The 25,777-nt window shown below is 39.6% G+C and overlaps 6 protein-coding genes and 1 pseudogene across 7 annotated transcripts; 2 read left to right on the top strand and 5 right to left on the bottom strand.

Moving 5' to 3' along the window:
* The first annotated feature begins 91 nt into the window (after positions 1 to 91).
* On the top strand, positions 92 to 1,231 carry LOC18025426 (CRIB domain-containing protein RIC6). Its single transcript, XM_006408899.1, has 3 exons — positions 92 to 164; positions 471 to 580; positions 740 to 1,231. Exons 1-3 carry the CDS (start codon positions 92 to 94, stop codon positions 1,229 to 1,231), a joined length of 675 nt encoding a protein of 224 aa, XP_006408962.1.
* A 647-nt stretch (positions 1,232 to 1,878) lies between these two features.
* On the bottom strand, positions 1,879 to 4,050 carry LOC18025425 (annotated as a pseudogene).
* Positions 4,051 to 6,419: 2,369 nt separating this feature from the next.
* Positions 6,420 to 9,450, bottom strand: LOC18025424 (succinate--CoA ligase [ADP-forming] subunit beta, mitochondrial). The gene is made up of 11 exons (XM_006408897.2): positions 9,205 to 9,450; positions 8,772 to 8,882; positions 8,545 to 8,656; positions 8,389 to 8,453; positions 8,213 to 8,290; positions 8,033 to 8,107; positions 7,797 to 7,949; positions 7,575 to 7,709; positions 7,071 to 7,235; positions 6,873 to 6,995; positions 6,420 to 6,780 (listed from the first exon to the last, which is right to left on the bottom strand). Exons 1-11 carry the CDS (start codon positions 9,301 to 9,303, stop codon positions 6,634 to 6,636), a joined length of 1,263 nt encoding a protein of 420 aa, XP_006408960.1. The 5' UTR covers positions 9,304 to 9,450; the 3' UTR covers positions 6,420 to 6,633.
* A 695-nt stretch (positions 9,451 to 10,145) lies between these two features.
* Positions 10,146 to 10,379, bottom strand: LOC18025423. The gene has a single exon (XM_006408896.2). It carries the CDS (start codon positions 10,375 to 10,377, stop codon positions 10,165 to 10,167), a length of 213 nt encoding a protein of 70 aa, XP_006408959.1. The 5' UTR covers positions 10,378 to 10,379; the 3' UTR covers positions 10,146 to 10,164.
* Positions 10,380 to 10,716: 337 nt separating this feature from the next.
* LOC18025422 (myb family transcription factor PHL4) lies at positions 10,717 to 13,611 on the bottom strand. 2 transcript variants are annotated; one of them, XM_006408895.2, is made up of 9 exons: positions 13,473 to 13,611; positions 13,087 to 13,164; positions 12,502 to 12,975; positions 12,103 to 12,325; positions 11,923 to 11,999; positions 11,789 to 11,822; positions 11,439 to 11,499; positions 11,281 to 11,350; positions 10,717 to 11,167 (listed from the first exon to the last, which is right to left on the bottom strand). In XM_006408895.2, the coding sequence occupies exons 2-9, from the start codon at positions 13,162 to 13,164 to the stop codon at positions 10,994 to 10,996; spliced, it is 1,191 nt and encodes a 396-aa protein (XP_006408958.1). In that variant the 5' UTR covers positions 13,473 to 13,611; the 3' UTR covers positions 10,717 to 10,993. The 2 variants fall into 2 exon arrangements, with proteins under 2 accessions (XP_006408958.1, XP_024016033.1); XM_024160265.1 differs by having other exon boundaries at positions 11,439 to 11,496.
* A 6,313-nt stretch (positions 13,612 to 19,924) lies between these two features.
* LOC18025421 lies at positions 19,925 to 21,893 on the top strand. Its single transcript, XM_006408894.2, has 4 exons — positions 19,925 to 20,101; positions 20,505 to 20,639; positions 21,240 to 21,427; positions 21,568 to 21,893. Exons 1-4 carry the CDS (start codon positions 20,052 to 20,054, stop codon positions 21,744 to 21,746), a joined length of 552 nt encoding a protein of 183 aa, XP_006408957.1. The 5' UTR covers positions 19,925 to 20,051; the 3' UTR covers positions 21,747 to 21,893.
* A 163-nt stretch (positions 21,894 to 22,056) lies between these two features.
* On the bottom strand, positions 22,057 to 24,552 carry LOC18025420 (xyloglucan galactosyltransferase MUR3). The gene has a single exon (XM_006408893.2). The coding sequence runs from the start codon at positions 24,115 to 24,117 to the stop codon at positions 22,270 to 22,272; it is 1,848 nt and encodes a 615-aa protein (XP_006408956.1). The 5' UTR covers positions 24,118 to 24,552; the 3' UTR covers positions 22,057 to 22,269.
* Positions 24,553 to 25,777: the final 1,225 nt, after the last annotated feature.

Below are 25,777 nucleotides of genomic sequence, written 5' to 3'. Positions count from 1 at the left end.
TTTCCTCTTTCCATTACTATCGTTTTGTTTTTCATTCCTTTTATGTAAGCAATAAAAAAAGAAAAGAAGAGAGAGACCTGATCAGAGATCTATGCAACTTACAATGTCAAGCAACAAGATGAAAAGCCTCTTGAAAGGTCTCCGATACATTTCACAAGTATTTGGTACGTCTCTTTGCATATAGAAATTCAACAAAGGATAATTCATCATTGGTAAAGTTTAATATGCTGAATTAGAAACAATTAATGAGTAGTCCATATTATCCCTTAATACGAAAACTCGAATTTATCAGTTTTGAAATACTATATGGTCAATCTAGTCTAGACTCACGTAGAAATTGTTTGCATGAATGCATGCATGGTGATAATTAATATTGATATAGAAGGGGAATGAATAAAGATTCTAATTGTGTGTGTGTGTGTGTATGTGTGCTGGGTAAAAACAAAAAAAAACTTAAAATGATGTGGTAGAAAGTGGAAAAGAAGAAGAAATACAGATCGGAAATCCAACGGACGTAAAGCATGTTGCCCATATTGGTTGGGATGGACCATCCGCTGATACTTCCACCGCACCAAGCTGGGTACGTATATTACTTATTTACTATATATGCATGCTCTTTTGATATGGCCAAATTAGAAAAGTTGATTTATGATAAACAAATGGATCTAATATATTATTAAAATTAATATTTTGAAAGGGAATCGTAATTTTTGTTTTATATGTATATTTGAAAATAAAGATGAACGAGTTCAAATCTGGAGGCGGATTCGAAACCGGACAAGGAGGCGGAGAAGATGATTCATCGGTGAGATGTAAGTCGGAATGTGGCGGTCGGTCAAAAGATTTACCAAAACTACCAAAATCAACGAGGAAATCGGCGTCGGAGAAAGGTTCTCCGACAAAGGAAAGATCAACAACGGACAAAACAAAACGCCGGTCTTCGAATAACAAAGGAACATCGTCAAGGAGATCATCAAAGGAAGTAGTGTCCCAAGTACAAGAAGATTTTTCTCCGTGGCCTAATAATGATCGCAGTACAGGAATATCATCACTACCGGATCAAGTTCCCAAGAAATCATCGAGGAGGAAGAAGAAAACGAAAGAAACCGCTATTAATGGAGGATCATCGAGATCGACAAGAAGATCGGACGTTGATAACATGTCCGATTTTATGTCTGAGACTGGTTCCGTGAGATCTATGCCTCAATTCGACAACAGAGATGATTTTTGATTGGAGAGACAACTGAGCTATATATATAGCCTACATGCAGAGACTGAGCTGCTCGGACTTATTAGCCTTCATTGAACATATGATTATATACCAATATTTTTAGATTATTTTAGTCTTCATTCTTGTATACGATAATACGAGGAGATTTTTGTTTTATATATAACCGGAGAATATAAACAGAATTATAGACTAATTCTAACGCTTTCTCGACGGCATTATCCAAAACATGAGTTGTTTTGCAGCACTCACAATGTCACTAGCTTTTTTTTTACATCACATTTATAGAGTTTTTATTATATGATATGACTCACAATCTTGAATATGAACCTGTAAATATTTCATGATCTTTGCTTCTTTAAGCGAGACAGATTAAGTAGCTAACATTCGATAATATACCGTAATTTAATTTGTTATGCTTTTGCGATACGCGCAAACTATGGCTAATAGAAGCAGTGGCGGCGGAGCCAGAATTTTTTTTATATTGGGATCAGATAAATTTTGTTTAATAAAAAATTATAGTTTATAAAATTAAAAAAAAAAACTACAAATGTATGCGACGTTCACCCATATATTGAAACTTTTTTTTTTATCACGGTTTCATTTGTTACATTTTCAAATTTTTTTTTTTAATATAACAAATAAGACAATCACTTAGAAACTGATCACCAATGTCATTTCGCAGTACTGTTTTAACAATCTTCATTCCTAAAAAACATCTCTCGACAGTTGGGGTAGCTACTGGCAAAGTCAAAGTTAACTTCAAAAGCCTATAAACCAAAGGATGAGAGAGATGCTTCTTGGTTTCTATCATCAGTCGTGCTAAGTCTCCTATATTTCTCAAACCAGCAAACCTTTCATCTTCTCGTACATTATCAATATAAATGTCAAGTTGCTGCTCAAGAGATATGCACTCCACACGACTAAAATCCTCAGGATACAATTCAGCAAATCTCAACAACTTTTCTTTATCAAACTCACTGAATGAATCACTAGGATTTAAACCTGATGTGCAAACGAGTAATTCAGAGTTTACCTCGTTAAAACGATCATTAAACTCATGAAGCTGCATATCCAAAACAGTATAAAAACAATTGACTTGGTAATGATGCAAGTTGGTCATGTTGCTGTTTTTGCGTGGCTTCCTTGGATCAATGAAATCGTCCTCCATGTTGAGAATTTCGGTGTCATGTTTCTCACAAAAATCTAAAACCTTCTTCACTAAAGAATCCCATCCATCATCCCTTAACTTTTGTAGTTGTCGTTTAGTAGATTTCACTCTTGATCTTTACTTTGTAAGGCCATAGATAAATTCTCTGTGAGTCCCAAAAGAGGCAGCATCAAGTGTAGATAGAAAACAAAATCAAAGGTATGAATGTATTTGAGAAGACCATTTGCCTGACTTTTTTTGGGTATTGTCTACATCTTCATCCTGGACATATTCAAGCACCTTAACCACAGAAGAGAACAAATCAACTAACCGCAACAACGTTCGATAATGAGAGCCCCAACGTGTATTTCCTGGTCATGGAAGTGAAGACTCTTGATTAAGTCCTTTTACAGTCTTGATTTCACAACTACTTACTCCTTTTTCAATTGTATCCCGGTGAATTTCTTTCATCTTGTCTTTTTTTTACAAGAAGCTACAACTACGTTCACTAGCACAGAAATCTTATCAAAGAAATTTTCAACTTCCAAATGTTTCTTCTCAACTGCAACAACAACCAATTGAAGTTGGTGGGCAAAACAGTGCACATAGTACGCAGAACTACTTTCTCTTGAAATCAATGTTCTCAGCCCATTCAGTTCACCCTTCATATTTCCTGCTCCATCATAGCCTTGTCCTCTCACTTTTTTCAGACTCAGACTATATTTAGCAAACAATGAATCAATTCCAGATTTCAGAGATGAAGAAGATATTTCCTTTACATGGACAAGACCAACAAATCTCTCTTTCACTATACCATGTTTATCAATAAAAAAAACTATAACCATATGCTCTTTCTTAGAACAATCAGCAGATTCATCCACCAACAGCGCAAACACATCATTATCTATCTCTTGAATTATAGAGTTAACTACTTCTTCTGAAAAGCAGTTAACAATATCTTTCTGAATTGGATGAGATACCATTTGGTTATTCCAGAAGCATTCTACAGGATAACCTTATTCACAACTTCATTCCGTTCACCCGTATACTTCAATAATTCCAAAAAATTCCCTTGGTTACTAGAATCTATTGTCTCATCATGACCACGAAACGGCAAACCTTGTCTCAATAAGTATCTAGAAGCATCAATTGAAGCATTTAATCAAATACGATACTCATTTTTCATAACATTGGTTTGTTTATGAAAAGCATGTTTAATTGATTCACCTTGTCTCATCAAATCCTCACACTTCTTCTTAGCTATGTTATGAAAGCTGTTTTTGACACCTACATGACCAGCCAATCTCTCAAATTTATTCCAACAATCAAATCCTTCAGTCATAAATCCAACATTGCCACCTTTTTTCTCATTGCTGAACAAATAGCAGCACAAACAATATGCTTTTTCTTTCTTCACACTGTATTTTAACCAATCGCCATACTGATCAAACCAACTAGGATAAAACCGTCTTGGAGTATTTCCAATAATTCGCTGTTTAAAACTGTGGCCACGAGGTTGACAAGGTTCTCTAGTCAAATACTTGCGTCTTACCTCGTCTCTTTGATTAGGATGATATTCCAGTGTTTCTTTTCTCTCACCAGGATCATACGGCAAGTCATCCATGTCAGTTTCATCTGTTGATGGAGATTTTCTTTTCAGAAACGGATCCATTACTTATCCGGTAAAAAAAAAGTTAGTTAATTTCAAATTATAAAACTAAAAGCTAAAGATAATCCTGGAATAAATTTTTAAACTAATTTTCACCTTTTCGGTATGAGAAAATAAACTTTTAAACTAACTCTCACCTTTTTGGTGTGAGAAAATAAACTTTTAAACTAACTCTCACCTTTTCGGTGTGAGAAAATAAAATTTTAAATTAAGTCTCACATTTTCGGTGTGATAACGTGTTGTGAACAAGTTATCAAGAGAGAGTGAAAATTGATGTGTCTTATTCCGTGAATAATAAGAGATATATATAGTATTACAAATACCTAGTTATCACCATAAATTTCCGATGTGGAACAAATACAATATTTATTATGGGCGTTATAATGGGCATCTATTTAATATTCATAATATTTTTCCTCCTTTTATGTTTTCTAAAATAGAAATAAAATTAATTACTACTATATATAATTGAGTTTGTATTTAAATTGGGCTTAGATATAACATAAATCCACGTTGAGTTAGAAGGTAATGGGGTCAAACAAAATTAACAAATATTTTTCAAAATTAGGTGGGGTCAGCTGACCCCCCTCTCTAAAACGTGGTTCCGCCCCTAGAAGCACCAGCAATACAATCTGCAGTTTTGGAATAGTTAAGTCAGCTATCCAAAAATGTGATGTTTTTTATGAAAATTGGGAAATAATAATATGCAACTTACAAAGAGACTCTTTGGATGTGTTTCATCGTTAACATAAGGTTTTCTGAATGAAAAGAGAATATGATTCATCAGAACCTCAACAGAAAAGGAGTGCAATCATTTTGAGTTTCTCTTTGAACATAACAATGATGCATCCTCCAAAGATTTTTCCATAGCTGTCACTAGCTAGTTCCTTAAACACTCCAACATAGCTCATATCTACATCAATGCTAGTGAGAAATTGAACATCTATATCCAGAGTAAATAATATGATATCCCTTGTCATAAACAATTGTGTATTCTCGCAATGAAAGTTGTCAACCCATTCTGAAATCGATGCAAAAACATTCCAGCAAAACCAATAGAGTTACTCATGAATGCGTGCTTTCTTATGATTGTGTGCAATATATTAGACAACTCTCTACACCTTTTAAGAATATGTGAATGAAATCTTTGGCAAATTGTTCGTTTGCTTCAGTGGAGAAAAAAATATAGCATAACAAAGGTAACTTGAAATGAAAAAGCTAAGAATATATATAGAGATTTTACTTATGCATTGTTATAATACCAAGGTATGATGCTTAAGAGCGAATTGATCATCTTATTAAGACCTTGGTTGCAAATTTCGCCTCTGCACAAGCAACGCACAGTGGCCATAAGAGAGTCAAGTCAACTACAAGCCACACATTTTTGTATAGATATCCAAAAAATAAACCAATGTCTTCTATTTTGTAGACTAATCCCAAGACATTGACATTGGTTGTTCTCTGCCTCTTGTTGTATTGTAAATGTTGCTTTCAAACACTTACTTTTTTTTCTTAATCTTGATTTCGTTGAGTATACCTTTCATGGTGGTGTTTGTTTGTACCAACATAATGTCTCCATTTCGTAAAATCATAAAGAAGAAAATCAATCGAGTAAAATTATAAAAAATGTTTAGCGAGAAGCAACCTCATTCTTTGAATGATGATGTCTTCTACGTATAAATTAAAACAAAACAACTAAAAAAATCTTAAATTATAATGATTCGAATAACAAAATTTACCCGCGAGTAATCTGGATCTAGCTAGATTAAGATCATGTGAAGCATTTGATGTGAAGTCTTGTATTCAACTAATTGGATTTGGGTCGGGTTGTTTGTGTTCATTTACCTCAAACATTTCAGCTTTACTTGTTACCAAACACGAACAAAAATATGCTAACCTCCTGGCAAATGAACTTGGTCATTCCTACAACCATTCATCTTGTAATATCCTCGACAGCATCTTGATTCCCACAGATAAACGATCAATAGAGTGAAAGCTCAAAATTTGTAAAACGGGAACATGTTGAATTTGCATATAGGAGTGGATTAGCCCTTTTCCAAGTTCCATAAAAGCTGCAGAAACATGGTGAAGTTGGTCCATTAGGACCTTCCGACCTTGTACTCTTTCGTACCACCACATAAGTGTTGAAATGTGTACAACAACTAAGCTTATCCATTGGGATGGCTTGTGTCATGCTCTTGTAGAACAAAAAACAAGAAGGAAAATATGGGTCTAGCATGAATTACATATTCATAATTTTCAAGCGGATATACCACAATTGAAAATCTCACTATAATTGGACTGTAAATCCAGGAGAAAGAAGAAACTCTGAACCGTGACCGATTCGATGACATCTATGATTTTAAAGTCCATTCTTGTAACATTCATTCATTAATTAAGAGTTTCGATTTCAAAAATTTCTTCGATAACACAGGAAATGAGACCAGTTGATTATTTTGATCTGTTTCAGCAAATTATATCCGCAACAATATGAAATTGCGTCAACCATAAAATAAAAGGCTTTTTGTATAATAAAAGAGAGAGGGAGAGAGAGAGAGTAATCCCGCCAATTATATGAGCCTCTAATTAAGCTAAAGCTTTAACAGCTTTCTCTGCTGCATCATCCAAATCATCAGCTGTTATGAGCTTCATTCCACTTTCCTTGAGGATTCTCTTTCCCTGTTCAACATTTGTACCTTCTAGACGAACCACCACTGGTACTTTCAGTGACACCTACCGTACATTCGTGTTATCATCAGTCAAGAGAGTTTCAAATTAATATATATATCTGATCTGAGAAATATGGCTTTTAAGTTTCCTCTCACCTCTTTTGCAGCGTTCACGATTCCACTAGCAATCACATCGCATTTCATTATCCCACCGAAAATGTTCACCAAGATTGCTTTCACTTTATCGTCCGATGTCAGTATCTTAAACGCCTCCACCACCTATTATTTGTAACATCCTTCAGTTTAAACAGATTTTTCAATCTTGAGAAAGCTTTGAAGAAAATAGTTTGGTACCTGGTGTTCAGAAGCGTTTCCACCAACGTCAAGGAAATTGGCAGGAGTCCCACCATGCAATTTAATTATGTCCATGGTTGCCATGGCCAATCCGGCACCATTTACCATGCAACCAATCTCTCCATCCAAACCAATATAGTTCAGGTCAACTTTTGCAGCCGCCACCTACGAGATGCAATCACACTCTCTTTTATCAGGCTTGAGAATAGAATCAAAAGTGTAATACAAAGCTAGAGGTTTGAAGAAGAAGAAGAAGAAAATCAAAACCTTTATGCTTTCATTAACCTCAACTAACTGCTACCTTACGTACAGAAGAGTATTTTTTTTTTTGTAAACCAACTAACAGACCAAAAACGACACAACTAACTATAAACTAGTTACTACTCTATCCAACACTCATAATATCCTTTCAACATTTTCTGGAGCTAAACATCCACGAGTGCGACATAACATAGATTTCTCGATGAATAAAGTATGATGCAAGAGACAGAGAATGGACCGGACCTCTCGTGGATCCTCCTGTGTTGGGTCACGAAGGGCGAAAACCTCTTTCTGTCGGAAAGCAGCATTATCATCAAAGTTCAATTTGGCATCAGCAGCTACCAGTTGATTAGTGGACGTCTCAGCGAGGGGGTTGATCTAACAGAGAAATTGAAGGGTTCATCAATAGATATTGGACAGAAAAAAAGAGTGCGAGTAGAAACAAGACACTGAGAGAGAACCCACTTCCAACATTGTGCAGTCACACTTGCGGAAGAGTTCGTATAGCTTCTTCACTTGTTCAATCGAATCTTTTCTGTCAGCAGCTTTGGGAGCCAGACCATCCACAACCTTAGCAGCATCTTCATCAGTAATTCCTGCAAATACATCAATCGGTACCTACAGAAAACCATGGAATAAGAGTCTAAATGAATCACCTACAGCAACGGCAAGATCTCACAAGGATATCAAACAGTCAAAACCTTAATAATCATGTCAGGGAACTTCTCAGCAAGATCTTCAATGCTGGTACCACCCTTTTTACAGGCAATTATCAACTGAAATAGGAAAGGAAAGCGTTACACAGATTGCTGACAAGTGTGAGCAACATCATGCGTAAAAGTAGAGAAATGGATAGCAACATATTATTTGAGTAGCATTACCGGTCCAGCAGATTTACGGTCCAGAATTATGGAAAAGTACATCTCATTGACGAGTGACAATTTCTCACACAAGTAAACCTGCTCAGAATTAAAAATGCAAGCAAAACCATGAATAAAAATACAAATGCTAAAGCAGTCACAAGAGTCATAAGCTTCATGGATAACCGATAACAAACCTTGCTAACTACTTTGCCTTGAGGACCAGTTTGCTTGGTTACGAGTACTTGTCCTAGCATCTTTCCTACAAGTGATAAAAATCTGATTGGATCAATATATTCTGAGAACCAAAAAAAAAAGACTTCAACACTTGAAGAAGGCCATAAACAAAATACCAGCAATATCCTCAGCCTGATCACGGTTGACAATGTGAACACCACCCTTAAGACCACTCTTGAATGTTCCAAGACCTCTTCCACCAGCCAAAATCTGACTCTTAACGACCAACTGTATCACGAAAGGGGTACTCTTCCATGAGGCAAGACTAATAGTGTAAAATACAATAAATTTAAGCGCTCTTAAGTCAGAACAAGTCCCTCACAAAAATCTGTGTAGATGTTACCTCGCTTTCATTAGGGAAAACGTCTTGGATAGCCTTTTTAACTTCATCCAATGAAGAAACAGCGACTCCCTTTGGCACATTAACTCCGTATTTTCCCATCAACTCAGCTCCCTGGCAGTATCAGAAAGAGAATACAATTTTAAGAGGTGAAAAACGAGTGACATTTTCCAAAACCCAGACGATTCGATGAAGACAAGCTCGCCAACGAGTGCTTACATTCGAAACCTAGCTCCTAAGATACTTAATCAATAAACTCAATACGCTGCAATTCTAGCTTCCATCAGTTATCGCTTAATACCGTAAATCAAACCCCAAAACTACAGACAAAGACACAGATCGGACTCAAATTCGCATGTGCACACACTTGAAAAATCGAATCTACGCAACTGTGCAGAATATATAGAATGTTCGAAATCGAAATGAAGAGAAGAACCTGATACTCGTGTATGTTGAGGCGGCGAAGCTGTTGCTGCTGCCATTTTCCGGCGACGGAGAGAGATCTAGACACGAGCTTGTTCACCAATCCCCTCATCCTTCGATTTGTCTTAGGAAAAGCAGCGACGAAAAATCGATCGATCAATAGAAGAGAAAAGAGAGAGAAGAAAGACAGAGAGAGAATAGTCGCAGCGTTGATCGACTCTAGGGTTTTAATATTCTCAAATTACCCTCTTACTTTCCAAACAATCACAAATGATCTTTCTTACAAGAATAATAATAATTTTTTTTCATATAAGTACAATAAACTATAGAGATTTTTCATAGATAATACACTGAAGTATATATTGACACTTCTAAAAAAGTATACAAATTAATATTTTGTTCATATTCATTTTCAAACTCATTACTTTAAACGGTTTAAAATCCCCTTTTCAATGATCAAAACATATAATCAGTGTCATCGTTGTATCAAGATCCAAATTTAACCTCAAATATAAACGTAGACCTCATAAAAAATATTAAATTTAATCTTAGAGATATTAACTTAAATATACTACATACTGTTAAAACAAAAAAACATTTTAAAACCAGGTTGCCAAACATTTATTAAACCTATTATCAAGTTATAAATTACAATTTTATAAATATTTGAGTAAATGAAACTTAAATTGATTCTTATTTCTCATTTAACTTTTTGTTCTTTGGTATTTTAGAGGCCAAAAAAAGAAAGGTTTTTAATGTAAGCTGTGTAGTAGAATGGTATTGAGGTCCAATGATCCTCTGTTTATAACCGGAAAGTATTGTTTCAAAAACTTTAACAACAGAGCAACAAAGGGATATGATGATCAGGTCGATGCTATATGCAAAGATAATGGTGTTGGCTTGTACATATGGGAGTTAGAAATCATTCAATCAAAAGCAAAAAAAGATGTTGTCATTGGAACGTAAGCCCCGTTCAGTTAAGTCCATTAAGAACCCTGTGAATAACTGTCGTGAAACGAACGGCCATGGTATCATTGGCAGAGAGACCACGTAAGCTCCACACACGCGTCTCAGCTGATTGGGACTCTCCACCGCATGATTCTCTCGTTGCCGAGGCCGCATCTCTGCGAAATAGTGGCCCGGGGACTTTCCTGGGTCGGAACTTAGGCAAGCCCATTTGACCCATTCACTTCGTCCAATGACAGTTGTGTTCGTGTATCGTTTTCAAGATTAATATATAGACATTTATCATATCCGAAACCAACGATGTGGGACAATCAAAAGCTAAATAATTTTTTACTAAAATGATTCCACCTTCCTTCACTAAGTTCCCGATGTGGGATAAAAAGTCAACATTTTGCGCTTTTGTTTTTTTATCATTTGACCAGTAAACAATATGGGAATCTTCGCTACGTTTTTCAGTTTATGTGAAATGTATCACAATTGCTTTATGCTTTTGATTTAACATTCTACAGGAGCTGATGTATAAATGTAAAAAAAAAAAAACACAGTTTGTATTCACCTAAACACTAAATCTAGAATCTGCATTCAGATTACATCCCAAAAATTGGAAAAATTCTCTACCGAACTCACATTGCTCTTTATTTTTGTTTCTTAAGCTGAGAATCAGAAAATTTAGTTTAATGAAAGAGAGAAAAAACAAAAAAGCAGAGAGAGAGAGAGAGAGACTAGGCCTGAGGAAGACAGAAATTCTATTCTTCTTACTCTAATAAGTGAAACTCTACAAACTTCACCAAAACACAGTTTTATGATCTACCATCCCGAGAAAGCTTTCCCTTCATTCATCTTTTTCTCGGACGCTTTGATGGTGGGGAATCTGATTCCTCTGAACCATTTTCAGGACTTGTTTCGTCGTCTCCTTGTTCCGGTTTGCCAAAACCCATATTTTGCTTCTCAAACATCATCATCAGGGCCTTTCCCTGTTCTTCTATCCGAAGTTGCATGTTTCTTTGAATCTGAAAGCACATCAAAACAACCCCGTTCTCAACTGTTTGCGACTTCAAGGATTGCCAAGAATACAAAACAGATCACACCGTAAAGCTAAAGACATAGTTGTTCATCGTTGTACCTCGAGCTGCTCATGCAGTTGCTTCTGAACTTCCATCTGAATTCTCAGCGCCTCAGTTATATCTATCCCACTGCAAAACCAACCATGCCAATTTGTTAGACAGAATCTGGTTAGAAAATGGCGTAGCACTTGTGAATTGCGATGCTACCAGACCCCACCGTTTCGTGTCAAGAGATGTAATATGCTCAATCGGTGTCAACTTCGTCTCTGACGAACCTGCTAAATCCATCAGAAATCATAATCTTAAAGTTGAACTTTGTCAAAATCCAACATAAAAGATACGTTTAGATTGTAACAAAAGCTAAACGAGTCCTAGAAAAGGGTTGCTAGTCTATAACATTAGAAAAGAGAAGCACACAAACAATGTCGAGAGCCTTTAAACTACATATCATTATAGATCAACAAGAGCTCATAGAAATTAGCTGACAGGATACAATACTTTCCACATCATAAAAAAGATAGAAGCATCTGAATACTCAAATCATAAAAGGGGGGAGTCAGTATCTACCTTCTGATGGTTCTGGTCTATATGTCCTATATTTCTGAAAAAAATTATATAAAGAAAAATTGTCGGCTTGCATCAACAGACTATTCTGCGGAATTAGCATGAAACAAACGCTAAGGAAGAAAGAAAAAGTAAACCTGCAAATGACTTTTGACATGATATATAGTCAACCCTTCGACTTTCATATGCTTCAGCACACCCTTAGGAGTTGCTTCTGTGTAAAAGAAGACATTGAATCAGCACAAACAGAGCTTCACCATTGTTAAAAACGAGAAGCAGAGAGAGAGAGAGAGAAGAGAAGAGAGAGAGATGCTCACTATTACTGCCGCCAAGCTGGTTAACAGCCTCAACAAAAGCCTCATGAAGTTCTTGTGTCCAACGCATACGTGCCTTAGCTGCTGCATTATTATTACTGTCGTTGTTGTTATTATTGTTTGAGGATACTGTCCTAACAAGAGGTTGCAATTCCACACAAGGAGAAGGCTGCTGCAGAACAACTTGGGGTTGTTGAATCTGCGATTGCATAGTTGGTTTCTGGACCTGAAACAATATCCTTATTATACACGGGTCTAGTGTATTCATGGTTGTAGTTTTCTAACGTTAGCCATAGAAAATGTAAAAACTGATATTTCGAGACAAGATAAACACAAAATTTATATCAAAAGAAATCAATTTAGAGGAGGTTAAAAGAAGAAAACTGAGACAACATTAACAACCTTCGAAGCTGGGGTGGAACTTGTCTCAAGGAGAAGATCGTTCCAGTGAGTAGACATTAGAGGATTCTCATCAGTAATCAATTCGTCATCCAATTCTGGCAAGAAGATTCGTCTGTGAATGTCATCAGATGCCACGATGCCACCATCCTCCATTTGGTTGCTTTGAGTGGACGAATCAAAAGGACAATCAAAGAGATCCGGGATTGAAGCTGGATCCCAATCCAATATCTTAGAGATGAAAGGTACATCACTGCTTCCATTTTGTTTCTCGTGAGACACCATTGGAGTGTTATGGAGATCATTTGAATATATATGACCAACTGCTCCACCATTTTCAGAGAGAAGATGATAAGGCCCTTCCATGAGTTGATTGTGTTCTGAATGGAAGGACATGTCTGCTGCTACTGAAGGGTTTTGTAAAGATGGTCCTGAAGAAGTGCGTGCAAGGTCACTCAGCGAGTCTCCATTGTTTTCCTGGAAAATAAAATCAAAAACATCTATCTGTGTAAGATTCAGACTCTCTGTGATCACAAGACACATAAGAATCTGAATAAGCATCACTCAAGTTCTCAGCTAGTCAAAAACCTTGCTAATATCTGTGAAAGTAGATTTCATCGGTTCTTGAAGATGCCAAAGAGGTGCACGACCAACCAGGTCTTGCATCTGCAACAGGTAAACAGATAGTAAACAATGAATATGTTCATCATGAATCATGATGCAATCGGTTTGAAACAGAGTCTCCTAATTACAGACAGAAACACAGCAGTATCCGTTCAAGCTCTTCACTTTCACAAACAAAATTTAAAACAATTGTAACACCAGAATTAAAAATGTTGTCATCGCAAAAGCAAACACACTATCCAACTAAAATTTCAAAACCTACACTAAACCCAATCGAATCTGAATACACGAATCACCAAATACATAGCCACTTATTCTCTGAAATCAAATTCCAAAATCAAAATTCTCACCTAAAAGCTCATGAAAACACCCGCAAAACCCAGGCGAAGAGAAAATCGAGAAGAAGGCTACAGAAGCAAAAAAGGAATCTTTTCCACCGGTATTGGCGGGTAAATCGGGATCCTTGAACCGGAGATATCGCTCTCTCCCTTGATCCTTTCGCGTTTTTTTTTTGTTGTTGTCATGGTGGGTTTGCTAAAGTCACGCGATGAGAACGGCGCGTGCAACGTCTTCCATGTTGGGCCCACTTGTTTTTCCTATGTGGAATGTTCCGAGTGGTCGAACAAAAGTTGTATGATGGGCTACACATGGGCTTCACCCTTTTTTAATCAGCCCAAATTGTTAATTAAGTACATTACAAATCATTTTTGTTTCTTTCTTAACAAAAGTTTTCATTCAAATCTATTGGGGACCAAAAGCAATCTGAAGCTTGTTGGACTCGTCGGAATCAAAACATCGTGTGTAGTAATGGCCTGAACTATCATCCTAAATATTAATCATCTTTAGGAATTTATATGTGCACCAATTTGTTATTTTGTTTTTTTTTTGGTAAAAGGTTAAAATTTCATACCAAATTTTCAAGATTACATAATAAACGAAGCAAAATTACAAATATATAAAAGCAGAAAAGCGAGACGCCAAAAAGGTTACAAACTATTAGCTGATGGAGCCGAGATTTTGGAAGTAGAGCTCAAGCAAGGAAGGAGCGATCGCCGAGGAAGCTGGGAACGACAAAAGCCTGTCGCGAATCAACCTATCGATAGCCCTTTTAGTGGTAGCTGCAGTGGAGGAGGACCCTCTGAAGATTCTGGCATTACGTTCTTTCCAAACAAGGTAACAGATAACCTGGCAGAGAAGCTTGAAGATGGGCGCTGACGAGGAAGAACGAGCGGTGTGATTGTTACAGAACCATAACGCCGAAGCATGGAAGGATGAAGGCAGATTTGGCCAAAGAGTTCCCCGAAAGAAAGACCATAGTTCCGCAGAAAAAGGGCAATCAAAGAAAAGGTGCTCATGGGATTCCATACCTGCGGAGCACAGAACACAAACACCAGACACATTCAAACCCCATCTTATTAACCTGTCTTTTGTGGGTAGCCGTTTTAACATGATCAGCCTGGCGATAAAAGAGCATCGGGGGACTGCTTCTTTAAACCAAACAAGCTTATGCCAATAAACAATGGTTGACCGCTCCCGAAGTTGCTCCCAGGTTGCTTTGGAAGAGAATGTTGGGAGGTGATTCCCTGCCGCATTACGCCATAGAAAAGAGTCATGACCCCGTGTATCCTGCGGAGCAGAAAGCGTAGAAAGAATTATCTGCAGATTCTGAGATTGATCCGAACGAGCTGGTGGGAAACACCATTCACCAGAGGAGGAAGCTTCAATGACTTTTGCATCTCTGCGGATACGCAGTTGACGAGGTCCAGTGTTACCAAAATAAGTTATTAACGGCCCGAGCTCCGTCCAACAATCAAACCAGAAAGAAGCCTCTTTTCCGTCGCCTAATTCACATTTGAGGAAGTTCGCAAGATGGTGCTTAAGCTGCAGCATACTCCGGATCGTTCGAGAGAACCGGTTAGCATCATCTGTAAGCCAAAAACTCTTCCTCCCAAATATGTGAGACTTGAGCCAGGCAACCCATAACGATCCCGCATTGGAGAACAGATTCCAGACTTGCTTCAATCTGAAAACCATTTGGAAATCCTCTAGAAGCCGAATTCCCAATCCACCTTCAGGTTTAGGTTTACAAATGTCACTCCAAGCAACTCGAGCACCAGAGGCGGAGGTTGTTTTGTTCTTCCATAGAAATTCGGAGCAAAGAGAGTCGATTCGAGCATAGAAACTTTTGGGAAGATTGAACACCGAGCTCCAAAAATTAACCATCCCGTATACAACCGAAGCGATGAGTCTGATTTTTCCTGCGAAGGACAACAGACGAACAGTCCAGTTATGCAGCTTACCAGTTATTCGCTCAATAAAAGGCTGGAGAGTGGCTAGGGAGATTCTTCTGGGATTAAGAGGTAAGCCGAGATATCTTGTTGGGAAAACTCCCATCTTGAATCCAGAAAAACTACTCAGGGCATCCGTCTCAACATCTGAATATCCCCCAAAGAAGATTTCGGTCTTAGTAACATTCATATCCAATCCAGATAGCTTCTTGAATTCAGACATCACATCCTTTATTCCAGTAAGAGAGTGACGAGATCCATCTGAAAAGATGAGCAGGTCATCGGCGAAGAGGAGGTGAGTGATCCTCGGGCTGTCACAAAGAGGGTGAAGCTTTATTTGGTTGTTATCCACTGCGTTCTCCAGCAATTTCGACAAGGCTTCCATAACCATAATGAAAAGATATGGAGAGATACAATCCCCTTGTCTGAGCCCTTTTTTCCCAGAGAAGAAGCCCGCTAGCTCACCATTAACAGCAACCGAAAACCGAGGGGAGGTGATGCATTCCTTAAGCCACGATCTGAACATAGGAGGGAAGTTCTGAGCTTCTAGGATTTTCAACACAAAGTCCCAACAAACTGTATCGAACGCTTTGCGGATGTCGACTTTCAGCATGCAACTTTTCTGACATGAGCTCTTCTCATAGTTCCTGATTAACTCCGATGCCAGAAGAACATTTTCTCCTAAATTCCGACCCTTAAGGAACGCCGCCTGATTAGGACTAATGCACTCTTGCAGGACAGGCTTCAATCTGTTAGCTATAATCTTGGCTATGACCTTGTAGATTGTATTGCAGCAACTGATTGGTCTATAATCTCCGAGACTACATGCTTCCGATTTTTTCGGAATGAGGGCAATTATGGTGTTGTTGAAATCCTTCAACAGCCTCCCATTCCTGAAGAATTCTTTAATAGCGGCCACAACATCGGCTCCAACGGTTACCCACGCAGCTCTAAAGAATTCAACGGAATACCCATCCGGACCTGGACTCTTATTGTTTGGCATTGAGGCAATAGTCAGCCTGATCTCTTCCTCTGTGACCTCTTTCTGTAGATCTGATCTGAGGCTTTCAGAGCATCTGAAAGACATTAATGCTTGAAGTTGATTGACTGTGACCGAAGACAACGACATTTCTGTATTGCCCAGAATCCCCTGAAAATAACGAGCAGAATGACCCTTAATATCCTCGGAGGAATTCAACCTAAGACCATTATCATCGGTGAGATAGTGTATGTGATTTCTTGTAAGCCGCTGAGCCACAGTCCTGTGAAAAAACGGCGTGTTGCGATCTCCCAGATCAAGCCATTTAACACGCGATCGCTTGTGATAAAATTTCTCCTCTGCAGTGATTAATGTTTTCCACTTAGCCCTAACCAGATGTTCCTCTCTTGCAGTTGCTGGGTCAGGGTTAGTGAGAAGAGCTTGCTGCAACGTCTTTAGCTTAAGAGCTTGCTCCTTAACTCGTTCTGTGATACCGCTGAAGTGGCTCTTGTTCAATTCCCTGATTACCGGTTTCAAGCATTGCAGCTTTCTAGAGAGAATAAATTGATCCAACCCAATAATTTCGTCATTCCCCCATGCTTCCGCCACAGCGTCCGAGAAAGAGGGATGATCAATGACATGAGTGAAAAACTTGAAAGGCTTACGAACCTTCCTCTGCGCAGACGGAATGCGGAACAGACAAGCGGCATGATCAGATTGCTGAGGTTCCTGATAATCAGCATAAGAATCAGGAAAGGAGTCTGCCCAAGCCTGATTTATAAGGGCGTGGTCAATCTTCTTAGCAACAGGGCGAACGTCTTGACTGTTCCACCATGAGAAAGGGAGACCTTTAGATTGAGCTTCAAATAAATCAGCCTCTTGCAGGGCGAGATTGAAATCCTCCACACCAGATAAATCCACATCGTCGGAGAGGAAACTAGAATGCTGAGAGGCCCGAAGGATCTGATTAAAATCCCCGACTACAGACCACGGGTATCTCGAGACAGGAGAGGAAGCATTAATGTCTTGTAGCTCCGCCCACAGAGATGCCCTATCCTCCACCTGGTTAAAGCCGTAAACAAAGGTTACTGTTAGACTCAGCCCCCTCTGCTGGAACATAAATCCCACAAGTTACAGCTTGCGCAGAAGCCTTGTAGATAAGAACAGAAATCGACGGATCCCACACAACCACAAGCCTTGCCGTATGATGATACTCAAAGTTCCCAAAATACTTCCACCCAGCTGGAATAGCCCTAATTATTCTTCCAATATTTGATTGATGAATATGCGTCTCGCTAAACGCTCCAAAAAACGGACGATGGATATTAATCCAGTCCTTTACCATAGTGTGGCGTCTATCACAATTCAGTCCACGTACATTCCACGCAAAAAAACTCATAATGATGAGGGATTAGTTTTTCGCAGCCTTGCGACTGCTCTTCTTGGATTGAACCAAAAAGAAGGGAGCTTCGTCGGAGTCATTCTGGACCTCCTGACGCAGCGGTGGATCATGAACTTCGGCTGACAAAATCGATGACTTAGTCAAGCTTGCAGATGGAGCAACACCTGAATCGGTCGGTGACTGAATCGGATGGTGATTTCTGGGATCTGCCGGTGCCACCAACACGACTGCTGCAGGACATGTCCCCAATGTTGATGATAGCGCTAGATTAGCTCCTTGAGACTGGGATTCCAATTTCATAACTTTGGGAACGTAAATCATAGCTGAAGCATGACGCCGCCGCAATCCTCCTACTGAAGCAGAAGTTTCTGAATTCTCCATGTTACTAACTCGATGAGAGGAAGAAGAACCCTTTATTCGCACTTGGATAGGGTGTTCATGGCTTTGATCAATTTCCCCTTCTTCTAATGGAGAATAGATCCCACTTAAGCGATTTGATTTTGCTCTACGAGCCCGCGATCGACCAGGTCTAGATCTCTTTTTGCGCTTTGGTTCTAGACTAGGCGACCTGGTACACTTCCTCCTTCCTGAGGGGTGATGCTGAAGCTGCGAAGTACATTTCATGCTCTCATGCCCAAACAACCCACAACTCTGGCATTTAACCGGCAACCACGGGTAAGAGACAGTAATCAACACTTCACGACCACTTGAGAAACCTGAAACCACCCTCGTAGGCAGTTCCTTCAAAAGATTTACTCGGACGTACACTTTAGCCACCTCAAAGGTTTGCTTTCTCTCTGTTTCTGGGGCTAGCGCGACATGAGTTCCAATTGCTGTAGCGATTCGACCGAGGCTTTCCTTATTGAAAAGCAGATATGGAACATCGCGAAATTCCACTGGAACTACAGCAGATGAGAGAGGTGGCTCTTCTGGGTTGAAATCGGGAGACCACAGCGCAACAAACATGGGGAACCCTGCAATGGTCCACAAATTCCTGCTCAAGATTAGCTCCCTGGTTCGCAGTACTGTAACTCGGAGGAGAAAGGTCCCAGCACTGATATTATGAAGGATGATTCTAGGCCCATTTCTCGCCCAGATAGCGTTGACAACTCCGATGATTCTACCCATGCTGGGGGTGTCACCGTGAAACCGGGCAAATAGGAAGTCTTTGAACTCCTCCTTTGCAGCTTGAATGTTTTCATCCGGAATAAACACAAACGGAACTCCTGAGTCATGCTGCGATGGAGTACCGATTTCTTCAAGCTGGAGGGGATCTTTCAGCAGGCTCGCCCAAGGGCGCTGAGGTGGAGAGTTAGCTCCCTGAGGAGCGGAGGCCTTAACAGCATCAGTAGGGGGCTCGGCGCTGGAGGATGGACCTTCAACAGCTAAGGGAGTAATCTCTACTGGAGCAATCGGCGCAACAAGCTTGTCCGAGTCTGAAACAGCAAACTGCTCAGTTCCCGAGACAGGATTAATTTTCAGATCTAGATCCACTTCCTGCGGAGAAAGGGATTGTTGAATCTGAGATGAGGAAATGGCGTCTGACTCAACATCAACGGGGCCAGGGATATCAGATCTGACATCAGAGGCAATAGTGGAGTCACGGGAGCCCCGCTTCATCTGGACGAACGCAGCAATGGAGGCGATGGAAGCAACACGCGCGAACTTGGAGGTATTGACAATCTTCGGCCTGGCTTTTTTCTTAAGAGGGGGCATTGCGCCCGGCGAGAGGCCGGCCGCCAGAGAGACGAATAGGGAAGGAGAGAATCGCTTTTTTGGTCTCCTGGGTGAAAGCCAGATTGATTTTTTTTTTTTTTTTTTTTTTTTTTTTTTTTTTCTTTTCTTGTTATTTTGTTGTGCTTTCCTTTAGTATCTCTCCTGATTATCTATCTGTGAGAAAGCTCTTCTCCTTTTATCATCAAGTCAATTAACATGACATGAGTTTTCAAGAATGTTGTAGTTGCATTGGTAGTTTCTCAGAATAGTCACTCGTGATAACACTATCTGATATTGAGGTTCTCAAAAGTTTGCAACTTCACAAACATATATTATTGAATAACAATATACATTGTTTTATTTTAAAAAAAAAATCTTGTTAAAACATACATCCGTATTTGTAATTTCACCAAAAAAGTATATTAAAACACAGAGAGAAAAACTAAAATGCTGGGTGGCTGCAAAACCCAAAACCCTACAGATCGAGCTGCTCCGGGTCGAATCAGCGAGTCGGGTCAAAATCCTCGAGAATTCACCTGAGAAAATGTTCGCGAGGCGTCTCACTTCTTTCTTCAAAAAATCCTCAACCTCAAGGTAACCGAGATGTTGATCCAGACTCCAATTTCCCTTGTGACTTCTCAGTTTTGCGTTTCTTGTTAGTTTTGGTTTGACCAAGAATTCCCAATTTCTGCTTTGATCGAGACTAGAATATGCTGTGTCGGGTTTCGGTTTTGCAATTAAAAACCCCGATCGTCTAGCATCTTAATCCCTGTAGGCTCTCTCGATCTCTATCGCGGATTTCAAAATCTCCCTAGTTTCTCTAGTCGAAGAAAGACCCAATTCCCTTTTGGTAGAAAGATCCACACCCATTTGAGACATATCAGAGTTTAGTTTCTACTTTCTAGAGAAGAAACGCGATCCGAATCGAGATTTTGGATACGCATCATAATTTCTGTTAGTTAAATGGGCTGAAGAAATGTTTTTTTTTTTGGAACAGCTCGGACAAAGCCGTGAAAGATGGGACGTTGGGCTCTTTTGGTCGGAAGGCAGTGTCTTTTGTCTTGATTACAGTCACTGGTGGTGTTGCTTTGAGTGCTCTCGATGACCTTTCTATCTACCGTGGATGTAGCAGGTAATCACATCATCATCTTCTTTACCCAAATTGCATTATCTTTCCACTAATGTTTAGCTTTTGCAATGCACATTCTCTCCGTAACTTCACTGATAGATTAATTGTGTCTGATTAATTTTGAGAAGGCTTTATGTTTGAGTATCTGAGTTGAAAGCAAGCGAATGCTTTTGTTGGACAACAGGGTTTAGATGATATTTAAACGTTTAGTTGAGTAAGGATCAAAATTGAAAGACAACAAAAGGAATTGAAGGGCTCATCAATATATCCCAATTTACAAGGATATAGTTTGGTTTCACGTGTGTATTCTTGTTTATCTTGTGCTTGTGTCGCCAATTTACAAGTAATGATACTTCTTCTTCCTGTCATCACGATGAATCAGTTAACAAGTCGTAGTAATTTCCAGAACAATCATCTTTAGGATTTATATGTGCACCAAGTTGTTATTTTGTTGTGTTTTTGTTTCAATTCCTCTCATGAATATCTCTCTGTGCGAAAGTGCTTCTCCTTTTATCATCAAATCAATGACATGACATAACTTTCAAGAATGTTGTAGTTGCATTGGTGAATTTTCAGAACAGTCCTCATATCCTTAATTTTCAGCAAGGCAATGGAGAAGGTGATGAATAGTAAGGCTATGATTGAAGCCATCGGAGAGCCAATTGAGAAAGGGCCATGGTACAACGCATCACTAGCTGTTTCTCAGCAAAGGCACTCAGTGTCTTGTTCGTTTCCTGTGATTGGACCACAAGGCTCCGGAATCTTGCATCTCAAAGCTGTTCGCAATGGAGGTAAACTTCTCAAAACGCACCAGATCTCTCTGAACTTGCATGTGACGATGAGAATATGTGCGTGTTAGGTAGCTGCATATGCCATTTTTCTCACTCATTGGATCCCTGTTTTTTTGCTTTTCTTTTGTTTCTTGGAACAGAAGATAGCTTGTTCGGGTTTCTCCAGCAAAGGGAGTGGGACATTCTGATAATGGACGCACTTGTCCACGTCCCTTCAAACGATGGACCCCAACAAACCTTGAGAATCAACGTCTCTGACTTTGCTGCTCCTTCGGCTGGTACTGACGACTACAAACCAGAAGAGCCAGAGAAGAGCTAAGAAGAGGAAGAAAGACTGCGTACGCAAGCTTCGTGGAGCTCCTGGCTATGTTTTTATACCATTCCATTATTTCTTGTGCCACAAGAATAACAACAATAGCCTTGGATCTTTTATTTGCTGATAATGAACACATCCTTTTTAGGAATATACAAAAAGTTTAACACATGATTGGTGAATAACAATTGCGTTTGGATTTTGGACGCAGACTGACGCATTTTGCTTGGTTCAAAAGTTTATTATAATTCTTTTGTTTCTTATCATTTAGGTTCCGAGGTCTTACAAATTAAAACATAGCACTGATTTCAGCGAAACTTGAAAAGGGCCACTTCTTATTATTAATCTCTGTGGGTTACTGATACAACAAGAATCTCAAACAAACTTATCTCTATGAAAAACTACATTTGACACCAATACAACAAAAAAAAAAAAAAAAATCAATCATATTCGTATAATAAGAACCGAAAACTATATATCTCAGACCGTAAGCAAAAAAAGCAAAAAGTGGGTGGGTTTCTGTCTCTCTTCATTGTGTCTTATCTCTCTGTTCACTCTTCCATGAATTCTTAGCCGCATCTGCGGAGATGGTCGTGCCTCCACTGCCGTCGCTGCTGCTATCTTCTCCGGGCTTCGGTTTCGAGAAGAATGGGTCCCACACGTGGCCCCCAGCTTCCCTTTGGCCTTCCTCCAGCAAGGCATACTTCCAGCTGTTCTCCTCCACGAAGTTGTCATACTCGGTTCGACCCACGATCATGTTCTTCCTTAACCGAGTCACCTTGTCTATTACTGCCTGGACCGAGACATCAAACGCATCCTTGAGCGTCTCCAGCTCTGACCTCGGGTCTGCGTAGATCAGCCCCGGGATGAGGTTTATCACATTCTCTCTCATTACCTTGACCTGCTCGGGTGGAATCTGGAGGAGTCGTTCCTCGATGCTCATGTTTCTCTTCCGAATATCATCCTCGGGGATGAAAACCGAGTAGGTCGTGTAGTTCTTGGGTAGATGCCACGTGTACTGCGTGTAAGCTGATCCCGGGTGGAAGAAGACGGGAATGCAACCTGCAAGCATCGAGTCAAAAGCAGATCTTCGTGTGTAAGAGTCTCCCTGAGGCTGAAGACAGAAGAGAGAGCCTTGAAACATTTGCATAATGCTGCTCGGTGCATGGCATTTGCTTTCCCCAAAATCGCATTCCAATAGTTTCCCAACCTTTGAGCTTCGACACTGATTGATGATCTGCCCTCTGATGGATTTCGGGTTGTCGGGTCTTGGAGCTCCTGCAAACGAGAAAAGCCACTTCCTTTCCAGGTTTCTCATCCGCTCTTGCCACTCAAACACCTCAGAGTCCTTTGCCGGGTGGAAGTAGGTCGGGTAAGGGATCCCGAAATCGTTTGCGTTCCAAGGGCTTGACTCGACCACAAGCATAGACATGTTCTTGGCAGCAGGCAAGAAGAGAAGCTTGTTGCCCCAATCAGTTTCTTCTTCAGACAACCTCCTGAAATCCCACGTTATCCTACCGGCCACAAGGAAATGATCTTTTCCCTTCATTATATCCCACTCAGGCCGCTTCATGAGCCAATCGACCAGCTCGAGCGAAGCAGCATCCCTGGTCGAGATATTGTATCCCCACAGGTACCTAGCGATGTCGAATCCAGCGTAGAAGGGCACGAAAATGGCAGCAGCGAGTGAAGAATCATTCGTCAAGCATTTGTACTGCTTCATACGGTTGCTGAATATGACGTCAACAGCAAACTGGTTAGTGGCGTACCAGCCTTCATCCGAGAAGACACCTTCAACATTCTCTAGCGGCGGGCCAAGGCCAGCGTTTGTGGTGAACTTGCACATGTTGGTCCAGAGACTTAGCTTCTTGCAGTCTCTGAGCATATCCTCATTGAACCTCGAAGGCAGATCGTGAACGTAAATGTACTTCCCTCCACACGGGTCGCTTTTGTTGTCTACTGTCTTCAACGCTCTTATAAACGGAAACTCCTGTTTCTCCACGATTCTAGGAGGCTCGAAAGTGGACGTAGAGTTGGCTACTGGGGCAGGAGGGAGCATTGGTTTATCGACAGTAACTAATCCCTCTTTGGGAGGTTTGGATGGAGATGCTTGGGGCTCGAGAGGGAACTTATCTACCCGAAGAGAGACAGATGATGGCTGAGATTGGGCATAGCTAGGTTGCAATTGGATCTGTTTATCAATGCTACTGCTCCCTATGACAACAAAGTGGAAGTACAACAACAATGCCCAGAAGAAGAGTGATAAAGCCACCAACAAACAGATTCGATTGGTCTGATTCTTCCCATTTCCCTTCTCCGTAGGCTCTGTAGGAGCAACTTCTGCAGAGCGACGCCTCATAGCAACCCTCGGAATCATATAATAGAGTGTACGAGAGATCAAAACATTGATACCATAGACAAAACTCAAAATTCGTAAGTTCCCAGATCCTAAACAGTAAAACCAAGTCCTATCAAAGCGATTCGAAGCTAAATCGAAGCTCAGAAGCAGAAAAAAACTCAAAGTTCTAAAGTTCCCAGATCACAAATAGTAAAACCAAGTCCTAGCAAAGCGTTCGAGGCTAAATCGAAGCTCAGAAGAAGAGAAAACTCCAATCTTCGATCGGGAAGTTTAGTAGAAAACAAGCAGATTTGAGGATGCGGAAGTGTACCGACAAGGATCCGCGAGAGACGGAGCAACGAGGAAGAAGAAAGCTTTTGATCCTTTAAGCAAGGAAAGATCTAGATATGTGTGAAAAGGGATGGTTTTTTTCCTGAGATTGATGGATTTTGACCTGGTTTTGAGTTGGTCTCATCACCGTCATAGGAAGAGAAAGAGAGAGTGTGTCTCTATATGTAATTGAGGGCGCACGTTAGTCGGACAGCTAAATCTGCGCCGGTCAGTTCTTCTTCAAGTTGTCGGTGACCAGTGGGACCTTGCCACGTATGATAATTTTCTGCTGACATGTCGGCTACAAGGGTCGATGACGTCAGTTTTTATAACTCCCTTTTTCGGCCTCTACATCGACTCAACTTCTCGGCCCCGTAAGTCCGTAACGTGTGATCCCGACGAGCGTGTGGGAATGACTCCACGTGTAATGACATGAATGGTTGATTAGTGTACGTTGGAAAGAGCACAAATCACAGAATTTGATGGTAAACTAAACTGATACACGTTGTAACATAATTACTTCAACTTGAAGTTCATGCCCACTAGTTAACTTTCCCCCGCTAATTAATTATTTTGACAATTCTCCACCAATTAGTTTAAATCTTGTGTGTTATTTTATACTCCATCGGGACCAAATAGATAATATTCATCATAATGTCCAACTAAATGATGATAGTAAGCACATAAAAAGTTCTCCAAATACTACATCACATAAATAATTAGTAAAACGAAAGTACTCTAAAATGAAAATGTTTATATATATGTAAGTTAGAATATAATAAGAGACGTTCACTTGCAAGACATTTCACTATTTATTTTTACATGTTACAAGGACTTGTAATAATTTCTTCTTAGCTAGAAATGGTCCTAACAACATTGTGTTTATCCACCAAGTTGGTTAACTAAAACTCTGTATTCGGATTATTTTCATCAAATTAATAAATTGTCTATTTCACCGAAAAAAATATTATTTTGAGCCAATTAAAATCTTGAGTTTTGTTTTTGCATGAGTAGTGTCTAGTTATGGACTTATGGTGGTGTACGTGTTCGTAGAAAAGTTAGATTTCTACAAGTTTATAGCCGATAGATGACTAGATTAAAAACAAAACTGAATCTGCAAAACGTTAAAAGAAAAAAAACTAAAATTGAATAGTTAAAAACTTGAAAAGTAGATTGTTTGTATACATGTCAAGTTTACTTTACACTAGATCTTCAAAAATGGTTGCCATTTGCGTTGGGACTGGTTGTATAAATTTTGAAATGTTTAAGGCGAAGACTTCATTTTGATATCACTCATAGTCAAATCTTTAACCCAAAAAAAAAAAAAAAAATTAATCAATCATACTCATAAATAACAAAAAGAGCACAC

The sequence above is a fragment of the Eutrema salsugineum genome, unplaced genomic scaffold, assembly GCF_000478725.1.
Source record: "Eutrema salsugineum unplaced genomic scaffold, Eutsalg1_0 scaffold_12, whole genome shotgun sequence".
In the NCBI taxonomy this organism is placed as follows: domain Eukaryota; kingdom Viridiplantae; phylum Streptophyta; class Magnoliopsida; order Brassicales; family Brassicaceae; genus Eutrema; species Eutrema salsugineum.
Note: the sequence above shows the minus strand (reverse complement) of the source record. Positions and strands in the feature narration are given on the sequence as shown.